The sequence below is a fragment of the Camelus bactrianus genome, chromosome 28, assembly GCF_048773025.1.
Source record: "Camelus bactrianus isolate YW-2024 breed Bactrian camel chromosome 28, ASM4877302v1, whole genome shotgun sequence".
NCBI classification, from domain to species: domain Eukaryota; kingdom Metazoa; phylum Chordata; class Mammalia; order Artiodactyla; family Camelidae; genus Camelus; species Camelus bactrianus.
In genome coordinates, this window is record NC_133566.1 from 21,720,811 (window position 1) to 21,733,331 (window position 12,521).

At 48.6% G+C, this 12,521-nt stretch overlaps 1 protein-coding gene across 1 annotated transcript in view; it reads left to right on the top strand.

Annotated features, from left to right (window-relative positions):
- Positions 1-2,376: 2,376 nt before the first annotated feature.
- Positions 2,377-12,521, top strand: part of LOC141575430 (uncharacterized) — a 43,018-nt gene continuing 32,873 nt past the window's right edge. The window contains exon 1 of the mRNA XM_074354547.1: positions 2,377-2,967. Within this exon, the coding sequence (XP_074210648.1) occupies positions 2,482-2,967 (486 nt within the window). The 5' untranslated portion in view covers positions 2,377-2,481. The remainder of the gene's footprint in view (positions 2,968-12,521) is intronic.

Consider the following 12,521-nt stretch of genomic DNA (forward strand, 5'->3'; position numbering starts at 1 on the left):
AGGCACATTTCTTCACTCACAGTGGAGAGTGTTTTAGTAATTACATTGTCCCAAACACAGCTGCTTATCTCCAAATTACAAATGGTTGTGTGTGTGTGTGTGTGTGTGTGTGTGTTTCCCAGAGACTTTGTAGGGAGAAAGGGAAGACATAATATGAAGCTGACTCTCAAAATTTCATGTGTGATTTTCCATCCCACTTGCAATCATGTCACTTTGGGGGTCTCGATGATTTTTCTCAGTGGAAATTCAGCCAGGGAGAGAGGGAAGAGCAAAATGTGAAATCTATTAAGTCTGTTTCCTTGCTGATGTTTTTATTTCAAAAAGAAATAAAAGTTTGTCAGTTAAAGGTGAATATCTGAGAAATACTGATTCACAAGTGGGGAGCGGTCCTGCGTTACTTATGCATATAGAGCGGGCCTCACCGTTCTTCCTTCAAGTTATTATTTGAGGAACTATGTTTTTTTAACAGAGAAGGGGAAAGAGAGACATTGTAGCCAAAAAATAGATCAGGAATATCATTTTGAACTCTTATGCTCAGTTTAATTATCACATGACTAGCAGTGAATTGATTATCAGTCATCAAGTCTTTTGGAGTCAAAGTTGCCAGTGTTGGGATGGTGTCAAATAAGGTTCCCAAGGTGGAAGAGCAGACAGCGAAGGCAGAGGGCTGGGACTGTCAGAGCAGGCAGAGAGCTGGATGTGAGCAGAGGAAGCGGGGCGCAGGCCAAATGGCAGGACCTGGGCAGAAAGGAGGGGCACCGGCTAAATGCAGGAAACCATACGTCATGGAAGCACCAGGGGTCCCAGGGCAGAGGAGAAAAAGCAGGAACCTCTGGGCTGATAAGTGGTCACACCTTTTGGGGTGATGAGCAGTCTGGAGGCTGACAAAGGTGGGAAAGGGCAGGGATCTCCAGGGTCCGAATGTGACCTTTTGCTCATTCTGCCCTCATTTCAATAAAATTAGCCTTGCAGATCAGAAGTACCCATCATGCACCAACGCCAGGACACTTCCGATCCAGAATAAATAAGGACAAAAATCCCTCCTCCTTTTGAGGAGGTGGTGCTGGGATGAAAATCAGGGAATGTGACCCCAAACCCTTCCCTCCCCAGTGAATATTCTGCCCATTCATTTTTACACCCTATGTGACCAACTTGCCAAAGAAACTCAGGGCACCCGCTCCCCTGAGCCTGCCCGCTCTCCCCTTGACAGTGTCCGGTCCATCCCTTAATAAATCCTCACTTTACTTTTAGCCACCGCGTCTTGCCTCTGAGTTCTTTCTGGGCGAGACGAGAACCTGGACACTGGTTACATCCACGAGTAACAGGACTACTGTCATCACAACGTGGTAACTTTCCAGGTGTTTCCTTCTACCTTTATCTGGGGCCAAACCTCGTGGGACAGAGCGAGCTGGACATCGAGGCGTAAACTCCCTACGAGACAAGCGGAGTGGGGATTTCATCTCACTGTGACCAGTGGGTGGCCATCTGCGTGCTTTTCTAAAAACGAGGTTTGGTGACGGAAGGGGAGAGAACATGAAAGACGATGAGAACTTGTAACAAGAGGCTTCCTGAGCCCTGAAGCTGCGGAAAGAAATACAAGCAGGAGCTGGGGCCACAAGGGACAGCGTGATTAGCCTCGTGATCTGCGGGTGGCTGGCTTCAAGTCAGAGGAGGCAGAGACGCCTGCTACTTGTGTTATTTTTCCCTAAATGCTGCTCACGTTGAAAGCGGAATCAGAAGATCGAAGGCGGCATGCTTACCTGCGGGCGAAAAGGGGTCAGCTCAGCAGGGCTTGTGCAAACCCTGCCCAGTCCCAGGAAAGGCTTGTGCTGGCGACTGGCCCTGAGCCGGCGCCCGAGAACTGAGCTCCCGGAAAGCTCCGCCTGGTGAGAGGCCTTCTGTCCGGAGCCGGACGCCGTGGGGCCTCCCTCTGCGGCAGCTCGGCCCCCAGCACCCGGGTGACAGCGTCTCGCGCGTATGTCCTGGGTGCACTGCGGGCGCTGCAGCCGCTGGAGGCCTGGCGGGCTCACGTGAAGGGCAGTCACGGAGCCGGGCGCCTCTGACGTGCCTTTACTGCGGAGCGGCGCGCACAGGCTTCCGCGGTGGCAGCAGCGGAGAGTCCCGCCGCCTCACACGGCGACGCAAGCCAAGCCGGCACCCAGCCGCCGCGTGCACCGCGGGGGGCCCCCACGGCGCGTGCGCCACCCCACGGCGCGTGCGCCACCCCACGGCGCGTGCGCCACCCCACGGCGCGTGCGCCACCCCACGGCGCGTGCGCCACCCCACGGCGCGTGCGCCTCGGACGTCCGCATTACGTAGCAACACGGGGTTCTGCGCATGCGGGGTAACACTGCTGAGTCACCGGGCGCCCGATGTCTGCCGAGGGGGCCTGACCCACTGCATCTTCCTTACGCTGCATTTTTCAGATGCTAAAAACCGTCACCAGAAGGAAGAAATGATCTGCTTGATGATGGAGAGCCCATGGCCCCCAGGCCTTCTGGCGCCTGTGGGAGTGAGGGTGTTGACCGCCCTGTGCCCTCAACGTCAACCAGAGGCTGTGCACCAGCTGACCCCGTACCTGTGAGCCTCGTCCCTCACCTGGACTTTAAACACGCTTTGCTGAAACCCTCCAGGGAGCTGGGGGTTTTCTTGGGCACGAGCCGCCCCGTCCCCCTTGCTCGGCCGTGCTGTAAGCCTTTCTCTGCTCCGCACTCTGACGTTTCAGCTCGTTTGGCCTCGCATCGGGCGCAGGAACGCGCCTGCAGTAACAAGTTTGGAGGAAGCCAGCGCAGGAGTTTGTGCCCGTGGCTGGCGGACCCCAGCCACGGCCCAGCAGCCCCCGGACCTCACCTCGCTCCGAGGAGCCTGGAGGGACTCCCCCGGACAGATGCCCGCCGCCCCACGGCAGGAGGCTGTTTGCAGCCGAGGATCCTCCAAAGCTACGGTCCACATTCAGTGTCACACGGGGTGAGTCACTCCAGCTCACACAGGCTGGGAGTTCTCTCCACTCCATCTGGGCCCACTCTCAGCAGGAAGGGAGCCGCTCTGGGCTCACTGCGAGCCCTTCTGGGTCCCTCCTCTTTCGGGAGCTGCGCCCTTCTGTTTGGAGGCCTCTGTTTGGGAGTGGAGGTGGAATTTTAGGCTACACTTTGTCTGATTGTGCAGCTGTAGCTCATTTGTTGTTTGTGTTTTTGTGTGTGTGGTTTTAGGGTGAGCCCCTCCGGCTCGCGCAGGAAGGAAAATTCAACCTGTTCCATCTGGGCCCACTTCCCTTGCAAGGAGGGAGCCATTCTGGGCTCACTGGGAGCCACTCTGGGTCTATTCTCTTTTGAGAGCTGGGCGGGTCTGTTTGGAGGCCTCTGCCTGGGAGTGGAAATGGAATTGTTACCACAAGGAAGGGAAAAGCCCCCAGTTCTTGTTACCCAAAACAAAGAATTCAAATGGGAGACTGAACGTTAATGTAAATAAAGGGTTTTTATAAGCAGAGTAAAAATTGGTAAATTGGTGTACACCTTGGAGAATTGAAGGCGGGCTGACCCAAGAGAGAAAAACGCTGCGTCTCTGTTTCTCCTGCTGGCATCCCGGCCTGGTCTTATGACTGCCTGACAGCTCACGTCCCTTGAGCGCCCAGGCATGTTTGTGTCCTTTGCTTCTTGGTTGACGCCAATTTAGAGAAAGTAAAACCCTTTGAAGCCCCTTATCTTGAGTGCAGGTGTACTGTTACCTTCCGGACTGTTCTCTCCCCTTTCCTGTGCCCCTTGCCCGGTACTAAGTTCTAGGGGACTGCAGCTTGTCTGCCCTTTTGTTTGCGGGGCCACGTTTGTTGTCTGTACGTGTGTGTCAGAGCTTGCGCTGGCCAGCTGAGACGGCTTTGAGGACCAGGGCTCGCATGTGGCAGCACCAGCGTGTCCTTCCCTATTGCATTGGCCTCGCGTGTGGTGGGGAGTTGGTGGGGATTTTCTGTTTTTAGCCTTGGTCTTTATTCAGCTCTATCTCTGGTGGGGCGCTGGTTGGGGTCTCCCCATTTGGATTGATGGGCATTGATTAGGAAAGCTCCCTTTTGGGACTAGGGCATTGTGACCCTGAGAGATCATTTTGAATTGTTGTTTGCTTGATATTTGATAACATAAGCCATGAATAATTAAGTGTGGATGATCAGAGGTCTGTTCCATCTTGTATGAAGCCCTCCTAGAGTATATTTTGCAAAACTAGGAGATCTTCAGCTTTGCTCCCACAAATGAAAAAAAAAATGACAACACTGTGTGACCTCAGTGCTCCCTGAGATCTGGAGAGCGGTGGTAGTGATGGCTCCATTGTTAAATCAGAGTGGGCCTCTTGCAATCTGGCTTTTATCTTGGGTGCATGAATGTCTTGATACCTGAACCCCAGTCCTATTCTCCCCTCCTAGTTTTGCTGAAAGTGAGACACGTGAATGTGACCCAAGGATATATACATATATATTTTGGTCTGTTACTGTTATATCTTAAACTGAAGTGGATATTTAGGAACTGGGAAAATAAAAAGCCCCTGAGAATAGCCAAGATGGTTGGGTTTTGTATAAACCCTTAGAGGAGGACTTTGCATTTCTGCTCCTGTGCCTTTGAGATGTAAATAATCTACCTGGGCTCTCAAGGAGAAAGTTATTTTTTTTACACTCTGGCAGGAAACCTGTGAAATCTCTGGCTCTGTCCACCTTTAAGTGAAAATGAATACCTGAAAGAGCTCTGTTGAAGGGACTTGGAAGTCAGCACAGGCTGAGTACCTCTAAGCGTGAGCGAAGCCAGACAGCAAACTGCAGGCTCATGTGCTCTAGGAAATACTCAGTGTTACATTAATATCTGACATTAAAGCCAGCGTCGGCTTGGTGGTGCAACCCACACACATGTCTTTTATTGCACCCAGGTGTCCTGAAGGCCGGTCGGTTCATGTTTCCGTTGCAGAGCTTGTCAGAAAAACAACAAAGTCCAAAGATCACTTGATCTGACGCAATTCTTTTAAGTCAACTAAACGCAAATAACTGTAAAAGCTTTTGAATGAACTCTTTGGAAATAATTCTGTTTTAGGCATGTCCGCTTAAAGGCGATCTCTCCAGACATTTGGTAACTTGAAATTGTAAATTTGTGCTACATGTGTTAAATGATGGAAGTCTGTGGAGTAGCTGGGCCATTCCTGAAGTAAGACACGGGAACATTATTTACTGAACACTGGCTTCCCTTTATAGAGAAACCAAAGATGTTTAGGACTATCATTAAATATATTTGGTGCCACACTGAGATATTTTCTATAAAAAGCGCATGTTTTTGGAAGTTATTATTGATATTTATGTTTGCCAATCTACAGCGTATTTAAGGGCCAGGTCAGGGAGAGGGGGTCGCAGGCACATGATCAGCTCATGCACAACCCTCTCTATCCAAACTAAGCATGGAGGAAGCCATGTTGCCGTCAGTGTGTCTTTAGATCAGGTCAAAACAAGAATTTACTGGTATAGAGGACAGTCCTAATTTCCCAAGGGGATAATTCTGACTAGTGGGGTCAACATCATTAAATACCTGACAGGTTTATGCCTCTGGAATCTATGCCTTTATATTTTGAGCTTCTTGTGAGCAAGACTCATTATCTTCCACATCAGGACTTAAATATTCCTCTTCTACATCATTCGGAAGGCAGTTATCTGTCATTTGTCAGACACCCAGAGCGTCTCTTCCTCCCCCCGTTTTGCCCACCAAGAGACTGACCCCTACAAACTGACTCATCCGGATGACTTAGCCTCATGGCTTAATACTGGGTTTAATCCAAAGGAGGCACTCTCTAAAAATTTGAGAGAGGAAAGGAAGAAAGATAGGAGCCGTTTCTCCCTCTCTCCCCGTTCCCAGGAACCACTATTTGAGCAGCTCCTAGAATCTTCTGTAACGGCAGCTCCTTCCTGATCGGCTGACCCCACAGCACTAGCGATCCTTCTTCTTGATCGTTTAGGCCGAGTGGTAATAGGGCTTTTGTTAAACTCTCTTTACTGCACCAGCGGGGTGCACCTTCTGCTCCCCACCAGTCAGAAGACTGGCAGAAAGGCATATCCTGAAAGCTCACTGAGTGAATTTCTGAACAATCAAATGGATGCATAAATGAATGAATGGGTAGTCTCTGCTCTCCCATGATTTAAAGAAGCTATTTTGACAAATGAAGTCAAGCCAAAAGCTTAATTGGCTGAACTTTTCTGAGTTGTGGTTTGACAGAGACCTGGAGAGTGAACCTGCAGACACCATGTCAGTGTTGAAGACTTCATGTGAGGCTGGAAGCAGGGCTGCTGGGGGAAGGCCACGAGGCTGATGCACACAGGGCTTATGCAGTGGTTTCCGCTGCTTTGACTTCTCCGGCATCCTCATGTGACCACAGGTCCCACCATCCCCAGGGGAACAAAGAAAGCCAGAGTTACAGGAAGAGCAAAATTCACACTCATAAGACTTGAAACAAGGAGAGCTTAATGAAAGGGATGTTGACAGAAGTGTGGGAGACCCCATCACCTACAGGTCTTGCTGCCTGGAGAGAGGTCAGAATCGGAGAAGGAAGGTCACCTGCCAGGCATCAAACCTAGCCACTGGCGGAACCATGGAGCTGAGGCAAGAAACCAGGGAATGGGGGGGGGGGGCAGATTGTAGCTCAAGCGGTAGAGCACGTGCTTAGCACGCATGAGGTCCTGGGTTCAGTCCCCAGTACCTCCTCCAAAAATTAAACACACCTAGTTACCTCCCCCCACAAAGATAAAATAAAAAATAAAATGATACAATAATAAATAAATAAAATACAGGGAGTGAAATAAATACTGAAAAGTGTCTTCCCTCCTGGCTTACAGCCTGCTGCCTGTGCGCCCAGCCTGTCTCAAAGCAGAGGACAAGGGCGACGCAGTCCCAGCCTCCCAGGGAATACGGGGGGTGGACCTGGGTCGGAGCAGGGAGACAAGCAGAGAACAGCCAGTGTAGCATGTTTAAAACCTCTTCTCAGGGAAGTGCTAACCCTGTGCTGAAGGTTGATCTGGTAAGAGCGCGAATAACCAGGACTTTAACCCAACCCCTCTTGAAGGCAGATTGCAGACGCTAACCACCACCCCATGAAGGAGGCTTGACAAACAGCACATATTACCTTACACATCAGGTGCACCAGACTTTAATCAGGTGTGTTAGGCAGACGCTAGTCCATGTAACCGTGATCCCCCTCGTGACATGGAAAAGAATCAGGACTGGTCCCCAAATCTCTGACGTCATCGTCCAGTTCTGGTCCTAGTGCCTGTTGCACGCCGGAACGCTCCTCGACCACACAACCTCGTTTCCACTTTTGTCCTGGAGTAAGCTTCTGTCTGCCCCACGCAGGCTGCTCTTCCCGAGAAGTCACTGTGCTTCACTTTTTCCAGCCAGTAACCTTTGGCTTAGACGTGATTAGGGCTTCCCCCAAGAGGATGCCTTTGATCACGGGAGCCAGATCCCGCTGTAACAGTTTATGTTTTCCTGCTCAGCTCCAACATCTTCTCTTAATTAGGACAAGAGAGACAGCCTCAAGAAGGTGATTCTTCCTCTGCACACATAATATCTGTGCTTCCCATCTGCGTCGCTGTGTCCTCTGAGGGGGCTTTTGGGGACCCCTCGGTGGAAACTTGTTTTTGAGGTAATTGCAAGGGAAAGAGGAAGCACGCTTCAGTGTAAACTCATTTTGATTATATTCCCTGCACACACTCTCTCCCCTTAAGTCCAGCAGCCCCAAATCTCAAGCTCCAGATACTATTATTCAAAACATTTTCCTGCTGGAGAATAATCCAATAGAATGGCCAAAGGCAGCATGAAAACAAAAGTCCTTGCTGACCTCACAAGAACAGGTTTCCCCCTCTGGCTGGGGGAGCCTGCTCCCAGAATCACCCATCCTCATGCCTAGAGCCTGGAAATACAAGGGACGTCCGAGTAGGTCCATGGACGTCCAAACAGGATTGGCTGCAGGAGCCTTTAGGGGAAGGTAACTGATAAGATGAGTGTTGTGGGGAAGAGAATGTGGTGTTGTATTTGAGGTTATGACTGAAGTCAAGGACAGCAAAGGTGGTGCAGCAGGAAACCAAATCCCTGAACACCGGACTGAAGTTGGCCACCGGAGTTTGGGAGAATTCAACATGGAGAAGCTTTACTCCAGCAGGGGAATTGTGCTGACATTTCAGAATTCATACTGTGTTGTTAAGGAGCATCGCAGTGGGGTGGGGAGACGGTGGCACTTCTGATACCTGACATTGATGTCAAAAAGGGCAGCAGTCCCTGTTTGATGTCTGAGTGCAAACAGAACCTTGGAATATAGGTCCCTTGGACTGACTCTTCCTAAGAGTTCTTGTTTTGAGCCGTGTCCGCGGTCACCTCTCAGTGTCCCTTTCCGTAAGCCTCGGCTCAAAGCCGTAGGCAGCTTCCTGATCGCGGCCCTCACCTCCGGTCCTGTTTTTCATTTGCTCTGGGCCATGAGATGAGCTGCCTAATTCTGCGGTCAAATTACGCTAAGCTGTGACTGCCTTCCAGCAGGAGAGGGCTGTGGCGAGGGCTTAGTTTCCAGGAGGCCACGTCCGTGTCTTTTCTGGTGACCTGCTACCCTGAGTAGTGACGGTGTAAGAAGGGAGGGAAGGCAGGATTTTAGAGCAAGAAGGCCTCTTGCTGACTGTGGAGATGCCTATTCATCCTGCCTGACGACTGAATGCCAACGCCTGTGGTCACTAAGAGGAGGCTGAACTCCGAGTGGGCAGACCGTTCGCGTCTGTGTTTACGGATGACGTGAAGGAGAGTCAGTGTGATACTTTGATAGGGTGCGTGCAATGTTTGTCTTCATTTCTTGTTGACTTAGTTTTTTTCATATGTTTTCGGCCAGTTGTTGCAAACCTGAGTCTTTGAATGACTTTTTTTTTTCTTACTACCCTTTCCCACATTATAACCCTGCTACAGTCAGACAGAAGCAGATTTAGTGAAGCTCTCTACAGCCAGACAGCACAGGGAGGAACCTAGCAAAGCCCAGCGCATCTGAGCCGTCTCCCCCGAGCCCTGCTGTGCGCACCCGGGTCAACAGGCACTGAAGTGGTAAAGGCACTAGCGGTCCTAATAAGATTTTCACACTCCTTCCACCACAGATGCATAGACCCCTCCCTCATACACACACACACACAGACACACACACACACAGCTACATCTCAACACTTCAAAGACAGTTTGCAATGTAACAGGGTCTCTTCATGAACTGAGAACCCAAAGGAATGTATTCAGTCTTGGAGTTTTAAGTTGGGTAAAACCTGCAGAATCCTTTGGGCTCACGTCTCAGATCACAAATTATAGTGGCTCCCTTGCCCTCCTTACTTCATTCCTCTCATGTTTCACACTTGTCTGAAGATAACACCCTTGTAGTCCACTTTTTTGTGTGTGTGTTTTTATGCATCACCCATTCTGCTTTGCCCAGAGACGGACTTCGTAAAGATGACTGGATCCTACATTCAGTGGTATTTGATTTTCAAAAGATTTCCCCCCCACATCCTTGTCTTCATGGGCTGACGGGCTGTGCTGCTGCTGGGAGTCAGACTTAGGGAGGTGGAGAAACCACAACGGTTATTTCTAATTGCCGCTGAAAGCTTGCTTCTTGAGCAGAGCGGGGACACTGGTTTAGCTGACAGAAATGCATCTCTGCTAAATAGGAGAAATGCAATTAGTGGTTAGTTGAGAGGTGGGAAAGAGAGATTTTACTTTGTAACAAGCGGGGGGGATTAAAAAACAAAAACCTTGGAAATTCTTTAAATTAGGCAAAATGCATGAACCAGCCCAGAAACCGCCCTGCTGGAGGTCTGTCATAATCACCATCCCCACTTCTCTTCCAAAGCATGTTTGGAAAACAAGTGAACTTTGCCTTTATAATCTCATTACATATAATGAGGTCCGCTAATTAGAAGTGGAAATGCAGGGGCTCCCTGGTTTGACAGCCAGGCTCTGCCGTTTTTAAGCTGTGTGATTTAAAAAAAATTTTTTTAGCCCTGTTGTTAAGCATTCATAAACCTGTTTCCTCCAGAACTGGATAACAATGAAATATCTTCGCAGGGCTGCTATCAGGTTTAAAAGAGATGATGATTATTTCTGAAATCATGCTGTTATTTAATTATTTCATGCATCATTAAAAATAGTTTATCATTAGCGGCAAGATATTAAGCGATTTATTTCAACTCACCACCATCTGTAAAATGGACTTTAACGTAGAGTTTTCAGGGACAAGACGTACAGTCAACCCAGTAGAGAGTCACATATTCCTCATGTAGCACGAAGTATCTACATGCGTGCTTGGCTTACACTAATGCTCAAAGATGGAGGGTCCTCTTTTCTTCACTCCACCTTCCTCCCTCCATGTCGTCATTCCTCTTCCTTCTTTCCATCCTTCCTTCTTTGGGAAGAGTCCGAAGGTTGGGGGAGAGGACATCTTTGCTGCACCTGCTCAGAATTCCCTCCCATCTCCCGCCAGAGGCCCTGTGTCTGCGGTCACGGAGTCTGACAGTTAGGGTAAGTAACTCACCCGTTCAAATCTGAACACTTCGGAGGTGAAAGATGGGTGATTTTACAGGTGAGGCCGTAGCTCTCCTCTGTTTCCTGTCAGAAATGTAATAAAACAGTAAATCAGTGGACTTCGCTTTTCTCTTCCCCTTTCAACTGTCAATGGAAAGTGACACTTTAGCTCATTAAAGACAAAAACAATGGTCAGAAGATAATTTTGATCAAACCCTGAAGGTTGTCTTGTCAAACCCCTTTCCCTCAGGTCCCATTAGGTAGGAAGATGGGTTTGCCGTCAGGAGACTCTGGCCCTGGGGCTGGCAGAGAGGCCTCAGAGAAAAGCTAGAGTTATACAGTGAGTAATGACCCCGTGCTTTCCATCGCCCGCGACCGTAGGGCTAAAGTGACTCAGAATTCAGGTGACGTTGTCGACACATGCCCTTCCTTTACGTCCAACTCCGCGCCAGCATCGTCCACGAAACCTGCCCTACCTCCTCCAGTTACCTCCGAACTAGGATTCTGGAGCATGTCTGAGAAACAGGCCCTCAGGAAGGACTTGGAGAATGTTTCCAGTGAGAGATCCTAAGTTTATCAAGCTTCCTGTGTTTGTCTTTTTTTTTTTTTTCCCCTCAAAGAGAATCTACCACAGTGCTAGCCACATGGTCCCTGTTACCAAATCCGAGTTTACTGACAATTAATATCAAATACAGTCCCAGTCCAGGAGAACCAGAAAGTTCTTTAAACCATATGAAATGGTTACGTTTCAGGTACAATTGAACGTGTTGGGAATTGGTACGATTTGAAAGGAAGAAAGGAAAAAATTAATCAGCTTCTGCTGCAATAAAACTGCAAAAGAAACATCTTTAAAATGCCAGTGTCTTCCAGCAATAAATGCTCCTTTTCTTGCTCACAAGACCTTCGATGGGCTGTGGCTTCACTGAGCTTGGTTCCAGACTTCAGACTGGCCTCAGAGAAGCTTTATGTGTTTCTTTATTTTCCTTGCACCAGCAGCTAACTGGGTCGTATTCTCCCAATACATTGCAGAAACACAGGAAGGCAAACTAAAATCTAGAAAGACTGTCCTTGAGTCACCTGGGCAACATGGAGTTGGCCAATAAAGTCACATGGCTTAGATCAACATCAGTAAATTCTATGGAAGGGAAAGATGAACGAACTGAACACATTCAACTTTCCATAGGAACCCATATTTAAGTCTCTTGACCGTGCCAATCAGTGTTGCGTGATTTACAAACATCTCATTTTGTCCTTACATTACTCTTGGGATATGGGATTTATCTCTTTTTTATAGGTGAGGAAACAGCTCAGAGAAATTTAGCAATACATCCAAAGTCAAAAAGAAATGGTGCTTTATGGAGCAGAAATTCAGGTACAGGTTTTTTCAGTTCCAGACTCATCCTTCTTTCCATTAAATCTTATTGAGGCTGCAAAGCAGACATTCAAAAATAGCTATTATCTTCATCATATTATGTAGCATTTACTAGTACTGGGCAGTGTTATGAGCACTGTATATATATTAACCCTGCCATCATATCTTTGTATTATGTGATATTATCATTTCCCATAACAGATGAGAACACTGAAGCACAGAAGGTTTGAACAATTTCTCTAATAGCCAGGCCATCTGTCTGCTGTTCCGTGAAGCTCTGGATGATAAGCTGGGCTGTGTGCATGCAGTGATGGTGGGAGTAAAAAGCAAAGCACACGCACATACTGTGTATTCACATCGTAATTATCACACTTCCTCCACAGTTAATACCAAAAGTATCATCGGACTCTATCCACTCCTCTCCGTTTCCACCTCCAACTTGCTGTGTTATTCCAGGTCATCTCTTGACTGAAATTCTTCAGGAGCTTCCTAGCTAGTTGTCCTGATTCCACTTTTATTCCCCTGCAGTGCATTTGCCGCACAGCAGCCTGACTGAGTAATCTTTGCTCAAATAGAACTCTTATCATGTCTGTCAGCCGAGGGGG